This window comes from Delphinapterus leucas, chromosome 17 (assembly GCF_059928025.1).
Source record: "Delphinapterus leucas isolate spDelLeu-1000000601 "Yukka" chromosome 17, BTC_Dleu_Yukka2, whole genome shotgun sequence".
NCBI lineage: Eukaryota > Metazoa > Chordata > Mammalia > Artiodactyla > Monodontidae > Delphinapterus > Delphinapterus leucas.
The window spans coordinates 72,827,229-72,843,330 of record NC_143145.1 but is presented as its reverse complement, the minus strand read 5'-3'; the positions used below and the strand labels follow the sequence as shown (position 1 = coordinate 72,843,330).

The window sequence follows — 16,102 nt, the reverse complement described above, 5'->3', positions numbered from 1 at the left end:
ATTATATTTAAATTTTGAAAACACTATCCCTGAGTGTTCAATGATTCAAGTATAAATATACATAACTGCCTAATTCATTATTACAAATGTTCATCTGTAAACCTGGATTTTTTTTTTTTTTTTTTTTACCTTGTGTTGCATAGGTTTTAAGATTAAAGGCTGGTACCATACACAAAATTTTGAAATGTTTTGGACTATTTTAAAAATAAATAAGATCTTTATGAAGGATTATAAATGTATTGAGAGACTTATCCCTCAAGTATACAGTTATCATATCATAAAAACAATATAGGGAAATATTTTATGGCTAGATATTGCTTAATAGAAAAAATGGGAATTACCAGCTGGTTACTGAAAAATGAGAAATGAAGGTGAAATAAATCAAATGAAATTGTGAATAACCAATTTTAGTGTCTGTCAGAGTTTGATTAGGCATCTTTGATGTCATATATTGAGCAAAAGTACATAGTTACCCTCCTACCTGTATGTTGTCCTTAGCCTACAGCTTCAGTTTATTTAAAAAAATAGCACACAAGTCACATCTTATAGAGCAACCTGTGCTGTTATGAATGGGAGGACACAAGTAAAAAATACCAAGAGCCTAACATTTGATATTATTGACTGAACTGGTATCTCTTTTTCAAAGAATTATTGCTTTAACACTGTTTTGCATTAAGTTTAGTAACCAAGTTTTTGTGATTTCATTCAATTGTAAGACGGTTGAAGAATAGCAAAGCATCTACCGATGGACATCGGTACGTTTTTCGTGGCCGGATCAATACAGAGGTGATGGAGGTGGAGAATGTGGATGATGGCACAGGTAAGTGATTGGTAGATTTAAAATGGAATGCCAATAATAAACTCCCTTGTACGACAGACTTTTCACTTGAATAATTCATTGGCAGTGATTTTCAGCTTAGAAATACTTTGTTAGGTAGAACAGTCACAGGAAAAAGGCAAGATAAGGGAGAGGAGGACTCTTATAAAATGGAAAATTACATTCGGCTGAAACATGTTAAACCCTAGCATTAAACACAGAGATACAAAAATAGCTGGGAGTGTCATAAAGTAGTAGTAATGTCCATAATGTACATATTTGTTTGATCATGGTGCTATTAAAATTGTCCAGCTTAAGAGCTATCGTAGGAAAGCATTGAACCTCCTAGAATTACTTTTCATGGTACAGGCTTGGAAAGCCATTCAAAAAGTAGCACCAGATCATTTGTATTCTGTCCTGACTACTAGTTTATTTGTGTGGTTGGACAGAGGGCGAGAATGTTTGACCTCTAGAAAATGTGGTCTGTAATGCAGTGTTGGACAAACCATAGATTGCAATACAGTAGTCAAATTTGAATTGGATAAGATGGAAATTCTTTATTCTTAAGGCGTTCTTGAAAAGATATTTCAAAGATAAGGTTCAGCTGTCATTTTTAATATAAATATTTGAATGTATTTAAGATAATGCATTGTTTTTATAAAACTAAATTTTGCTTATTAAAAAAATTGGAATTTGCAGAAAAATAGGTGAAAAGTAGTAGATAATCTTATCAACCAAAGATAAATAAATGAGAAAATTTTTAAAAAATGTCTTCAATTTTCCTTTGGTGCATAGGTAAAAAAATACTTGAAATATGAACTTTATATTGTATCCTTTTCCATTTAAATAAAAGCATTATCTTAATGATAGTCCTCTTTATCTTCATGTCTTGTCACCAAATAAACATAGTTTTTATTGTTGCATAACAGTCAATTAAACAGATAAACCATAGTTACCTTAACAACTAGTATTGTTTCATAAGCTGGATTTAATACATTCTTAAGTAAAAAGTGGCATAACTTTACAATGTTGAAAAGAGTACCGAGAATATAATAGCTGTTTTCTGATACACTTAAATTTTCAGTGTTATTAATTTGAGGCAGTGTTTTGGGAATTTAAAAAGGTTGATGGAGAAGCTACTTTTTAGAGTTTTAAAAGGAAAAATTAGAAACATTTTTTTCCCCATAAATAATGTCATATGTTATTTTGGATGCCAGAAAAATGTTCTTTTATTGTTTGACAAAATCAAACATTTATTAAAAAAAATAATTTTCTCAACATTAAATACTTGTAATGTGAGTGTATTGTAATTTTAAAAACTTCTCTTAGAAATTTATGCATTCCCACTGTTGATCACCAGAATTCAGGTTAAATACATTATTTAGACACCAATTTCTTGATGTTCTAAATAATATATTGTCAGTTTCTTCTGTTTTCTAGCCTAACAATACAATACTTGGCTATTGTTTGTCTTATTAAAATGCAAGTTATTGAAAGGATACCAGACTATCCCATGAGGCTTATAGTTAGTTGTATCAGTTTTGGAAAAACCCCATCTCATTGTATAAAGCTTTGCAGAATTAAGAGTAAGGAATTTGCAAACTGGATAGCTTCAAAATAATTAGTAACTTGTTCAGGGCTGCCTCTTGGATTTTTCTTTTTTTTTAAAAAAAAAAGTCAGTGACTAGAGACTATTGAACTTGGATATTCCACACTTAATGAATGACAGTTTTAATTCCATTTCTTCTTGACACTTCCTATAAAATTAATATTTTAGATCCACTGAAACTTACAGATTTCTGTGTTTACTGGCAATGAATAGATTATTTGTTCTTTCATTCAAAAAATATTTTAAAATTCCTACTTAAGGAAAGGCATTGTTGGACTTTTCTGTGATCTTTAATGAGGGTGTTCTTTATAGATGAGTTTAATTCTTATTTTGTTAAATGAAGATATTGAGATAGGTACTATGATTAAAATTATGAAGCTGTTTATATATCACTAAGTCTTTTGAAATAAATAAAAATAAATTGCTTATTTTGTACAACATTGATAATTTAGTAACTGATATCGTTACAAAATACTTATACTACATTTTGAGGTCTGTTGTATGTATTACATATATGTGTGTGCATACATATATATACACGTGTGTATACGTGTTTTAAATTGCTTATGATTTTTTAAATTGTCATGGTAGAGAACAGCTAGCACATAAATGTTAAAAAGGAACATTATCCTTTCATTGTAAATTATTGGGTGACACAGCTGTTCTTTGAAAACCTTCTATTGATACAGCAATTAATCTGTTATTGAGATAATAGATTTTATAGTCAGCTAATGATCTTGCTCTTTGTACATGAAACAGTAGCCACGTGCAATCACATGCTGGTTCTGATTTCAGTTGTACAGTTTCCAAGGGAAGTTTGAATGCACAGGCTGGAGTGGTCAGGCAAGGCTTCCTGGAATATGTGGGTACCTGTTAAAGAGAAGCAAGGGTCCATGAGGCAGAGAGCAGAGCGGGATAGCTTGATGAGAGCCTTGGCCTGGGGGACACATGAATATTCTCAGGACAAGAAGGAAAGCAGCAGACAAGAAGAGTGGTGGGAACACACTGGAACGTAGCGGGAAATGGAGTTGGCTAGTAGGGTGGAGTCAGTCTAGGGAGAATCTCTAAAGCAAACCTACGTGTGTTGACTTGATTCAGCGGTGAGCTACCAAAGGCTTTTGAGCTGAGAAATGGCTGCTAATGAAAAATATTGGAGGAAAAGTCGGCGGGGTGTGAACAGGGCAGTGCCAGGCTCAAGTAATCCCAGGAGGAAAGGAAGGTTACAGAGGTGGCTTGCCCAGGGCACATACTCTACAAGGTCAGAAGCACCACTCTGGTGAGTTTGGCACTTGAACTTGAGTTCCCCTATGTTCTGTGGGCGGAATACATTATGCTCATTTTAAAGTAAGTCTGATGTTTTATTACTGCAGGCTGCAGGTGGCTCTTGTGGTTTTCTTTGTCTAGGGTATGGGTAAAGGGGTAATAACGCTAGTGGGAATGTGGGATCTTTTAAGCTGCAGTGCTACGGTTCACTTAGCAATCTTTGCCTGGTTTTCGAAGAGGGGAGAGAATCTGAAGAGCTTGTTCTTGTTTGTGATACTGGCCTTGTAAGGTGACAGCTTGTGGGAGGGAGGTGTGGAAACACGTATAATTTGTCCTTTTTTTCCAGCAATTTATAATAAATTCTCAGTTGGTTATTTTTATAGATATTAAGGAGGGATGGTGGCCTAATTAGGAACTACAATAATAATTTTTATTACCTTACTAATTCCAATGATGCTTATCTGACGTGTATTATTAGGTTCTGCTATTTTGTGTGCATTGTGAATATGAATTAAATATGTAAAGGTAAGAAGAAAAGTACAAAAATTCCTTTTAAAAACAGATGGTAATTTCTTTAAAAGGGAAAATCCTCTGTCAGGTTAAATCTCTGTATTAACAGAAATTGTTACTGAGTATTCATGAGATTATGGCTAGAAGAATATCTAACTAATATATGATATATATAATATAATCCTATCCTGGCTCAAATGTAACCTGGAATTTTTAAAGTAGCCCTCTCCCCCACCTAGACAGAATCATTCGATAATGCATTTTTGGAACATTCTGTTCACAGATAATTTATGGTGATTTTGGAGCTAAAAGACTATGAGAACCAGATTTTGGGAGAATGACTACCAAACCATTTCTTCCTCTACTCAGAACTTAGCAAATAAAATAGATCAAAAGAAACAAACAACAGGTGTAGTGCCACGACCTTTTATGTTCTGTGGCTTACCTCCTATAATCCACCATAGCTTCTTAGTGTCTCTCGGGGGAGACAGTGGAAGATGTCACTTTAATTGAGACAGATGCTGAGTCAGGCATTTGTTGTATGTGTTTCTGTCTTGAAATCTTTGCTTTGCAGACTCTCATGCCAGTAAAGGCTGGTTACAATTAATGTCTATTCTCTGCCTGCCGTTAGGTAGGGAGCTGCCAGAAAGGGTTTGCTGATGACATTTTCAAATCCAGGATGTCAGTTTAGCCAAAATTATGGTGAGATCTAGAAAAAGACAATTAAATGTGAATTCACAGTCAAAGAAGAATTTTTTCTTTCATAAAGCAGAAGCAGTATTGTAAAAAATTCAATAAATTCTTTTTATGTGGACTTTTGAAATGGTCCACATTAAAAAAATCTTAAAAAAAAGTTTTATTGCTTTAGGAACTTGAACAATATTTTTGGACATTGAGGAAAGGAATGTTAATGAGCTTGGGTGGTTAATTTCCTGTAATATGTTAATGTTGTGAGTTAGAAATGTTCTGACTGCATTTAATATATAAATGTTTCTTCAAGTTTTAAAATTTGTATGGTCTTCAATACACATATATAAAGCAAAGGTATTTTGAAGAATTCCATGGTTTTGGACCTTTTTTGAATGAGTGCATTACTCGAATATATGTTATATCTGTTCATTCACCTTTACCTATTAATTTTCAGCTGACTTCCACAGCAGTGGACACATTGTTGTTAATGGGTGGAAGATACATAACACAGCCAAAAATAAATGGTTTGTGTGTATGGCAAAAACACCTGAAGAGAAACATGAATGGTTTGAAGCTATTTTGAAAGAAAGACAACGACGGAAAGGTGGGTGTATGAATTGGGCATTATTATACTTTGTGAAGGTTCCAATTTAACAAGAAAGCAGAAAATGGGCAAAAGTTATGAGAAAGTAGATGGTGTCTGATGTTCACTTAGATTAACTATGTGATGTAAGGCCAGGCTAAAATACTTCTTGAATACTTCCAATGTTGTTACTGAAATAAAGTAAAAGAAAACATTATATAGTTAGCAAAATAATTATATTGTGGCTAGTGGTGTCTCTTAAATAATGTCTTAGTCTACTGAGGCTACTGTAACAGATTACCCTAGACTGGGTGGCTTATAAACAACAGAAATACATTTATCACAGTTCTGGAGGCTGGGAAGGCCAAAATTCAGTATCCAGTGAGGGCTGTTTCCTGGTTCATGGATGGCCATCTTCTCACTGTGTCCTCACCTAGCAGAAGGGATGAAAGCTCTCTGGGGTCTCCTGAATAAGGGCACTAGTCCCATTCATGAGGACTCCACCCTCATGAGCTAATCGCCAAAGACCCTACCTCCTAATGCCATCACATTGGGCATTAGGATTCAACATATGGAATTTGGGGGCACACAGACATTCAATTTACAGCAAATAGTTTCACCTGCTTTAAAATTTGTTCCGTTTTCTTTGCACTTTATTCTTGCCATTTCTAAAGCATCATTATAGAGTTTTCCTTTAAGATACATGCTTTAATAGTATAATGCAGTGCTGTGGGGCCTGCAACAATTGCTCCCTCTATATTTAACAGTACACTGGAAATTCCTAGGCCACATATTTTGGTATTCTAATTATAAAATAAGGCAATTTGGATGAATATTAACTTTTTAATATTGTTACAATGCCACAGAATGTAATGTAACTCAGTAAGGAGCTTGTTCACACAAGGAGGCCTAGCTCAAATTCACTTCATGTTTTTATCAAGGTTTGCAAACAGTATTTGGTCTGGTGATACTCAGTTGTATGACGTTTATCTGCAAGTACTCGTATTTCTGTAATTCAGCTAGGAAATAGAAATGCTTGTATAACTACTATTTTCTTTACCAAATAATTGATGAGAAACGTGACAGTGTTTATTCCTTTTCTCAGAGATCTAGATATAAAATATCTCACTGGTGACAAAATTTTGGAACACAAAGAGTTGCTTCCTCCGTCTTTAGGTATTTCCCCATGAAGGGTGTAGAGAGTTTCTACCTTGATTAAAATATGCATAGCATACCTTTTTATAAGTATCTCCAAAACATTTAAAAATACTTACTCCTTTGATTGATCTTAGATGAAGAACCAGACAGAAAAATTTAAAACAGAGATCATGAATGCATAATTGGCTCTTTTAAGTTTTGTTGAATCTAGCAGTCAATTCAAATAGCATAACAAATCATTTAGAAGGTAAATTGAATTTTTCATCAAGTTGAACCTTAACTCTTCCCAGAATGGCTATGCATATAAATACCCTTAAGACCAAAAAAAAAAAAAGGAAGAAAGAAAGCACATTCTATAACTCTGCTTATGTTAACAGGCTCTATTTTTTGTGGTACGCGGGCCTCTCCTGCTGCGGAGCACAGGCTCCGGACGCGCAGGCTCAGCGGCCATGGCTCACGGGCCCAGCTGCTCTGCAGCATGTGGGATCTCCCTGGACCGGGGCACGAACCCGTGTCCCCTGCATCAGCAGGCGGACTCTCAACCACTGCGCCACCAGGGAAGCCCCAACAGGCTCTACTCTTATTCACTATTACTGACCAATGTTAATGGCTTCTCCATAGTAAAGAATAAAATTTTAGTAAGGAATTTAGTAGCTAGAAGACTAAAAATAATCCAAGAATTTCTTCTTCTTCTGCCACAGTTCTTCATCAGTCCCATTTGCTGATTGTCAGTGTTCCCAGGATTTCCCCTTTGGCACTGGTCACCTCTAAACTTCCTTGCCTGCTCTGCGTTGTCTCTTCCCATCAGATTAACTTCCACTCTGCACTGCCAGGTTCTCAATCTTTATGTCCAGCCTTGTCGTCTCTCTGGAGCTCCATGCCCACTTAATCAGCTGACCCTTGGACTCCACTTGAACTTCCAAACCTGCTGTTGTTTACAGAGACTTGAGCTTCCCTGAACTTCGGCGGGTCTCTCCTAATTGTCTCCCTCTTTTTAAACCCTCCCGCTTTCAGTTTGTTCCCTACACTGTCCTCTGAACTTCCTTTCCTTCATTACTCTGCCTTCCCCCTCCCTCTGGTTTAAAACATGTAGATGTTCTCCCAGTAGAGAAGGAATGAAATACGCTGAGACTGCAGTTGAGTATGGACCCTGCTCACCCCTCCATCCACCTCCTGTCCTGTCACCTGAAACCCAGGGCTCCGTGCTGCATCCCTCAGAGGCCCTCGTGAATACTTTCTTTCTCTGGAAATCCTGTTCATACCTTTGCATTCAAACACAGCCCTTCTGTGAAACTTTTCCTATTGTTTCTCAGATAGAGGCGAAGTTCTCTGAATATGTCTCTGCTGTGGCACAGTTTTCCCTCTAAGGCTGTCTCCAGGGCCACCGTGTCCAGCTGTGCTGATCTAGTCCTACAGAAGGGGTTCAGTAGTGTCTGAGATACAGCTGTTCTTCCTCCGCTGGCCAAACTGTAGTGTCTGAGATACAGCTGTTCTTCCTCCGCTGGCCAAACTGTGTGCCTCTGGGGCACAGTTTGCCCAAAGGTGCCATATGGCCCCGGGCATCTTGCCCTGACTGTCTCCCTGGTACCCTATGAGCTTCTTGACAACCAGGGCCCTATCATAGGAGCTCTGTATCCACAGCCCCCAGCACGTGGTAGACACACAATGAATGTTTGTTTAACGAAGACATGAACGAGTGAAGAGACTTTTTCAGTTACCTGTCCTGTGTTTCGTTTTCGATAGGTTTAAAATTAGGAATGGAGCAAGACACCTGGGTAATGATCTCTGAACAGGGTGAGAAACTTTATAAAATGATGTGCAAACAAGGAAATCTGATCAAAGACAGAAAAAGAAAACTGACTACGTTCCCTAAATGCTTTCTTGGAAGGTAGGGTTGGTAGTCCGGGTGCATGTATTTCTTTCATATTTTCATGATCTCGTGTGTTAACTTTTTTTTAGTCACTCATTTTTCTCTAAAAAATATTCTCCTAAGTGTTTTTGAATCTTTCTTTACTATCAGCATTTCCTGGGCCATAGTGGGATGAGGGAGTGGACATAGAGCCAGGAATCCTGACCAGAAAAGTTAAGGCATTCATCCATTCATCCACGACTTCAGTAATTTCTGATATACTGTGTTTCAGGGGTGAAGCAGAGGCTGGGGTCAGGCAGGGGCGGGAGGGCAGGCGGGTTTGCCTGTAGGGACAGAGTCCGGCAGGGACATGAATACAGGGCCTGAGAGTCAGTTACGCTGAAGGGCACACAGTCTACACTACCAATTCAGAATTTAGACAGCTGGGCTAAGGATGAAAGGATATAGATGGAGAGTCTGAAAAAGTGGGTCACGCGCGGGGCCAGGCACACAGGAACAGGCAAGGAGGTCGCTTGGTTGTTCAGCCCAGAGCAGATTGATTGTATGTCCTTTGGTTTCTGTAGCCGACTGCACGGCTGCAAGTGGGAGTCCCTGGTTAAGCAGGTGGGGGGGATGCCTTCAGGTAGCTCTGCTTAGGGCAGGCTTTGTGCTGGCTTCTTCGATAATTATTTCCAATCCTCCAATACATACTTAGGAGTTAAAAACCTTATTTTTTTAAAATTTTTATTTTTTGCGGTATGCGGGCCTCTCACTGTTGTGGCCTCTCCCGTTGCGGAGCGCAGTCCCGGACGCGCAGGCTCAGCGGCCATGGCTCACGGGCCCAGCTGCTCCACAACATGTGGGATCTTCCCGGACCGGGGCACGAACCCGTGTCGCCTGCATTGGCAGGTGGACTCTCAACCACTGCGCCACCAGGGAAGCCCAAAAAACCTTATAGTTTTTAAAGATTCAGAAACTAGTGATCAGGGAGTGTGACTAGCCCACGTTCATACAGCTAGTAAATGCCAGTGTCAACGCTATAAAAGTAGACTGGAGAGGTAGTTCATAGCCCAGACTTCACAATCAGACTGTCCCCACTCAAATCTGGTCCTGCCACTGGCTAGTTGAGAGACTGGGGAGAGTTAAAATTCTCTTTCCTGTAGTGCTTACCTGTAATACCTACCAGAATGTCTTGTTTTTTTTTCTTTTCTTCCAGTTTTATTGAGATACAGTCGACATACAGCACTGTATAAGTTTAAGGTGTGCAGCATAATGATTTGACTTACATACATCATGAAAGGTTTACCACAGTAACTTTAGTGAACATCCATTATCTCATTTAGATACAAAGTTAAAGAAATAGAAAAACATTTTTTTCCCTGTGCTGACTCTTAGGATTTACTCTACAGCAGTGTTCATTATATTTTAGCATGTCTTCTTAATTAGTTATGCAGGCACACAAGCTCACCATAGGCCACACCAATCCCAACCCCGTTAGAATACAGGCCAGGAAACCCAGTGCTTTCAGGGCAGCAGGGGGCCTCTTCTTCAGTGGGGTGGTGCTCCCAGCAGGACACACAGCTGCCAGCAAGCTAGAGCTGCTTGTGTTGGCTGTGCCCCAAGTGAAGGTTCTTGTGCAAAGGAAAGAGCAGCTGTGAGCCCCTCTTGGTTTCTAAGTCCCATGTTGCAAAGAAGACGCTCTTTCTCGTAACAACTTCATGGGCATAACTTCCAGGGTCCCCAGATCGCGTGCCCACTTACAAGAGAGTCATACCAGGCTATGGCTTCTCACCATATAAGTATGGAGTTGAGCCATCAGAAGCCATTTTTACCACAAGCAGTGCTGCCTAGTTACACATCTGACACCTGACCTTCATCAGGTTTCTAGGGAAGCAGAGCTAGAAAGCTAACCCAGGGTCAAATTTGTCCTTATTGAAGAAGGGGTTTTATTAACCCTCTACCCACACTATTATGTTTAACTCCAGGACAGCACTATGGGGTTGATAGTCTTATTAATTCTATGTCATTGAGGAAAAAACCTGAGGCTTAGAGAGCTAAATTTACTAACCCAACATCATGCAGCTGGTAGAGACAGAAACAGGATTTGAATCCAGGTTGTTTTATTGCAAAGTACATGATCTTAACCCCTATACTATATTCTACTTTACTTTTATTTTCTTTCTTTTGGATGGTTCTTATTTAATAGAAGCATATAAAGAACTTTAACAACTTCTTCTGCCTTAAAATGTGCATTGTAGACTAGACATCCAGTTTTGAATTTCTGTATCCCTTGGTTATTTGGCTTTACCATATGTGTTGCTTTTAGTTTTGAAATAAATGGAAAAGTAATTTCCTGACACTTTCCATAGCTTTGCTTCTCTGGCCTCTGTGCAAAAAATAAAACCATTCTAAAATATATTCATTAGTTAATGTAAGAGTTCGAATGTTAGCTTTTTAAATATGAGCATGATTAAATATTTTATTGTAATAAGTCTCTGTGTTCTCCTAATGATACCACCTGGCCATAAAAAAAAATCAGTACTGAGCTGAAGCTCTCCTAAGTGTTATAAAACATCACTTCTCTTATCTGAGATGCTGGGGCCCCCCATCCTCTCCCGAAATGCTGAAAGATGTGAGCTGTGGTCCTCAGTGGCCTTTCTCAGCCACAGCAGATGTGTGCGATAGACAGTTCTGACGGTTGGTTTCGTGTTGGAGTATTCCTCATGGATGACAGTTTAGATATAACAATGAATTTACCAAGTAATTTTAAAATTTGAAAACAAGGTAGTCAGACTTCTCTGTGTCTTTTGGTGTGTATCAGTTTTCTATTGCTGCGAAACAAATTACCATATATTTAGTGACTTAAAAACAATGCCCGTGTATTAGCCTGTATTTCTGTAGGTCAGAAGTCCAGGTGAGTTAGACCAGGTTCCGTGCTAAGGGTCTCACAAGGGCAGAATCATGGTGTTGGCAGAGCAGGGGCTGGGCCCTTATCTTGAGCGTTTGAGGAAGAATCCACTTTCCAGCACATTCGGGTTGTTGGCAGAACTTAATCGTTTGTAGTTGTAAGCGTGAGGCCCCCGCCTCCATGCTGGCCATTGGCCAGGGCTGCTCTCCGTTAGAGGTTGTCTATATTCCTTGGTATATGACCCCCCTCTTGCTGCAAAGCCAGCAGTGGCACATTGAATCTTTCCCGTGCTTTTACTTGTTCTCACTTCCTCTTGTGCCACCAGCCTGAGAAAATGCTGCTTCAAAGGGCTCAACTGATCAGGTCAGGCCCACGTGGATAATTTCTATATTTTAAGGACAACTGACATGGGATTTTAATTACATATGCCAGTCCATTCACAGGGCTACCTAGATTGGAATTTGATTGACAAACCAAGGGGTAGGATTCCTGACAGGGGGGTGGGAGAACATCTTTAGAAGTCTGTCTACCATACAGGGCATGCAGTTTAATTTTGTCTGCCCTCTTGGAGTTTCAAACCCACTGGTTCTTTGTGCCTGGAAAGCTACTTTTAGACAGTTTATGTCTTATATTAAGTCATTATTACTCTATCTAGTTCTGTCGTTTAGCTGTCTTTAGGATCTGTTGTTTTCTCTTTCGTCCCAAATTTGCTTTTATGTGCATAATAACCTATAGTTAAAGCTACTTTAGAATTTTCCCTTTGTGTTACTAAAGGTCTCAATAAGCTGAATAGTTATTAAGTATAGCTTAGGTAAGTCTGAATGTATGGACATGAGTTTTCTAGAATAGGGTCCAATTTATATCTGTGGGCCTTGCATATGTGAAAACAATGTATGTGAAATGCACTGCAAGCATTCCTTTATATTTTGAGACTCCTTTCATAGCTGCTTGAATTTAATGCATGGTAAGGATAGACTTCCTGGGGGAAAAAAATTAATGATTTAACTTCATTGGATTTCTGTTGCAGTGAATTTGTGTCATGGCTGTTGGAAATTGGAGAGATTCACAGGCCTGAGGAAGGTGTTCACTTGGGACAAGCATTGTTAGAAAATGGAATCATCCATCATGGTAATTATTTTATTAATCGCCTATTTATTTATCCACAAATTACGTGTATCTTCATTGCATTGATCAGTTTAGTTTATAAAACTTCTCCACATTATAGGATGCTTATGTTTTTTCCAACATCTTTGAGTGCCTCATCTATATAGAATATTGTTTCAGGGAGTATAGGTTTATGGTGATATATTTAACTTGAAACAGACAGTTCCAACACAGAATTCCAGGTAAGTGATGCGGGACTGAAGAGGAAGGAACGACGAGTTCTAGCTAGAGTATTTGGGATGCTTTGTGAGGGAATTGGCCTTCGTGCTGGGCATTGTAGAATGAATGGAACTCTGACAAGGACAGAAGACAGAAGGACATTCCACCCTGAGGAAGTAGTAGCACTCAGACACGGGAGTGGGAAGGTTCACGGTGGCCTCTTCAGAACTAACGCAGAGTCTCACGTGGCAGGACCGTATCCTTCACGGATGAATATGCTGGGATGAGGGGTGTGGTGAGAAAGGTAGGCAAATACCTGATCCCAGCAGATTTTAACTTGCTGGCTGTGTATGTGGGGCTTCTTCTGAGGGACATGAGGAGGTGATGGGCATCTGGAGACAGAGGAGTGACCAGATCTTGATTTTGGAGATAACAGATGAGTGGAGAGTTAGAGATTACAGAGATCCCTGCCCATGGGGACCCTTCCTTCCCCAGGAGGGAGAGGACCAGGGCCGTGTCCATGGCATGATGAGAGGGACCCATTCAAGAAATTCTGGAGAAGCTGAGATAGCGTATTTGATGTCTATTTGGACTTAGGAGGTGAAGAGTGAGGGGTGAGGTCAGATTATTCTGAGCTTTTTGTCTGGATGACAGACATAGTTAATTCAAGAGGATGAGCATTGGGGGGAAGGTGAAGGGCTTGCGGTGGATTGGGTATGAAACATCTGCAGGGGAGCGTTCGGCAAGAGGTTGAGAATGTGTGGGTGTAACACTCGGGGTAGAGAGAGTGTGAGGGTCAGATTTGGGAATCATTTCAAGAGAGCATGAGGTTCTTAGCACATCTATAAGAGACTACAAACAAACAAAAAACAAGAAAGCAGTGATCATGGGACTAAGAATAAAAGCTTGAAGAATTTCTAATGCAAAATGTGGGAGAGGAGAAAAAGGCAGGAACTGTGAATAAATATGGATATTTGGCTATGGTGTTTTGATGTTCATTGTTTTTTCTAAATTAGAGTGAGGTGAAAACAAACTAAATCCTCCAGATTTTTCCCCACCACAGTAGATGCTGCCAATATAATGTACCACCATCTACCCAGATAGGAATCCCCTGGCATTCCTTTTTCTCCTTCATGCCATCAAGCCCTGTAAGCCCTACCACCAAACAGGCCTCTAATTAGACCACCGCTCTCCCTTCCAGGATCTCCACCTTTTTCCCAGTCACCACCTTCTCTGTCCTTGCTTCCACATTTGTCCTCCATCCCCGTAGAACGCTGTCCAGGTAATGGCTGAAGAGACCTTTTAAGACATATGTAAGATTCAGGCGTTCTCCTGCTTACAGGCATCTACTAGCTTCTCATTACACTTAAAGAAAAGTCCAGACATCTTAACCTAAATCTCTTACCATGGCCCACAACGCCCTACATGACAGGGCCCCTGACTTCCTCTCTGAGTTATCACATAGTGCTGTACCTAACTTGTTACACTGGGGCCACTCTGACCTTCTTTCTCTTCTTTGAACACTCCAAGATGACTCCCCATTTAGGATCTTTGCTCTTGCTGTTCTCAATCAACAATTGCTTATTAATTCCTAGTATATGCCAGTGACCTTTCTAGGTGCTGGAGACACAGCAGTGAATGAAACGACAAAAGTCTCTGTATTATGACTCATCTTCCATGACACTCTGCCTTTTAGAATCCTACCCAGTCCCGTTATTCCAATAAACTACTTCTTAAATTTTTGAAATTTTCTTCATGTACTACTTATCACTCTCTGAAATTATCATGTTGTTTTGTTTCTTTGTTTAATATTTCTCTCTTTATCTCCCATCCCTGCTCTAGACTGCAGTCAAAATATAAGCACCGTGAGAACAGGAGCCTTGTGTGTTAATATACAGCAAACACCTAGAATGCCCAGCACATATAGGTGCTTAATAAATTATTTGCTGAGTGAGTGAATAAATGAATAATTATATTTTGAGCAAACAGATAATGTTGATAAATTGTATTTGATTTTGTACTTGGTTCACTAATGCCATTAAAACACCATTTAGCATCTAGTATGCTAAGAAGCGTCATCCAGTATCTTATAAGTAAAAATGAAAAGATGTTGAGTTAGATGGCTTTCCTCTTTATGCTTCTCTTTCCCTTCTTCTAACCCCATGACCAAGTATATATTTGGGACAAGAATGGACTGTATTTGTTTTATCCTGCAATCTATTAAAGCTGAAGTAGGTGGCATGTAAAGAGGTTTTGTATACAATCATTGACCTTCAGAAGTGATTATTCTTTTCCCATTCAGACTGTGTACTTCCAGGGCCTGTGTATTACCAATAGAGCAAGGAAGGGAAAATCTGTTTAGGGATACCTTTTATTTACTCCTTTCCTTACTGATTCTTTCCTTCATTCTACATGTAAGATATTATGCTAGGTACTTGAAGGTATGTAAATATGAACCCTCGACCTTTTTTTTCTTACGGTCTAATAGTTTTAAGCCTATTGTTTTACCTTGTCCATCAAGAAATCCAGCTGCTGGAATATTTCCTTTCAGACAAGACAGAAATCTACTAGGATGGGAGAACTAATTTTTTGCAAGGACTATTGAGAAGGAAAACTGTGTTGGTTAACACTAGCTGCTGTAACAAATAAACCTCCCCAGTACAGTGGCTTACATTATAGAAGCTAATTTGTCACTCATGTACAGTTCAGTCAGTGGTGGAGGATGAGGTGGTGGCACCCTGCTCCATGCAGAGTTTTGGTGCCCGACAGAAGTTCTTCCATCTTCAATACAGTGCTCCTAAAGGTCACCTTGAAGGAAGGGTGGAGTTTCTTGTTTGTTTTAAATGGGTTTGTACCCTTCCCATTGTGCATCACTTTTGTGCACATGTCCGTGGGCACAACTCAGATATGTGGTCACCCTTGGCTGCAAGAGGCTCCTAGAAATGTCCTGTATGTGCATATGCGGGAAAAACAAAAGCTAAACCAATTTGGTAAAAAACTACCCAATTTCTGCCCCTGAGGCTTAGCTCCTGGGTCAGTATAAGATCTATGAAATCATATGAAAGACAGAGTAATCATTATATTTATTTGTTAATGTTTTACAATGATATCAGCACATAATAGTCACAAAAATCACTTTTAACATTTCTGTTTTCAGTTGAGGTTATTGTGACTTCTGTTGTTAATTTGAGTCACGTTAATCTTTTATGAATTAGAAATAACAGAAAAAAATGGTTTAAAGCTATCTATCAACAACAGATGCTGCTATTAAATTGTTTAAAAAATTATGGATATGTAAGTTTTTGTACTTCTATGGGATTACTTAACTATATTCTAGAAAGAGCTATGCTAAGTTTGTCACAGTATTTTCCTTTTTGACTATGAGGTACCTT

At 38.9% G+C, this 16,102-nt stretch overlaps 1 protein-coding gene across 1 annotated transcript in view; it reads left to right on the top strand.

Annotated features, from left to right (window-relative positions):
• The window catches only part of PREX2 (phosphatidylinositol-3,4,5-trisphosphate dependent Rac exchange factor 2), a 268,776-nt gene that overhangs the window by 107,929 nt on the left and 144,745 nt on the right, over positions 1-16,102 (top strand). The window contains exons 8-11 of the mRNA XM_089898597.1: positions 717-820; positions 5,344-5,493; positions 8,374-8,518; positions 12,415-12,515. Coding sequence (XP_089754723.1) covers positions 717-820; positions 5,344-5,493; positions 8,374-8,518; positions 12,415-12,515 — 500 coding nt within the window. The remainder of the gene's footprint in view (positions 1-716; positions 821-5,343; positions 5,494-8,373; positions 8,519-12,414; positions 12,516-16,102) is intronic.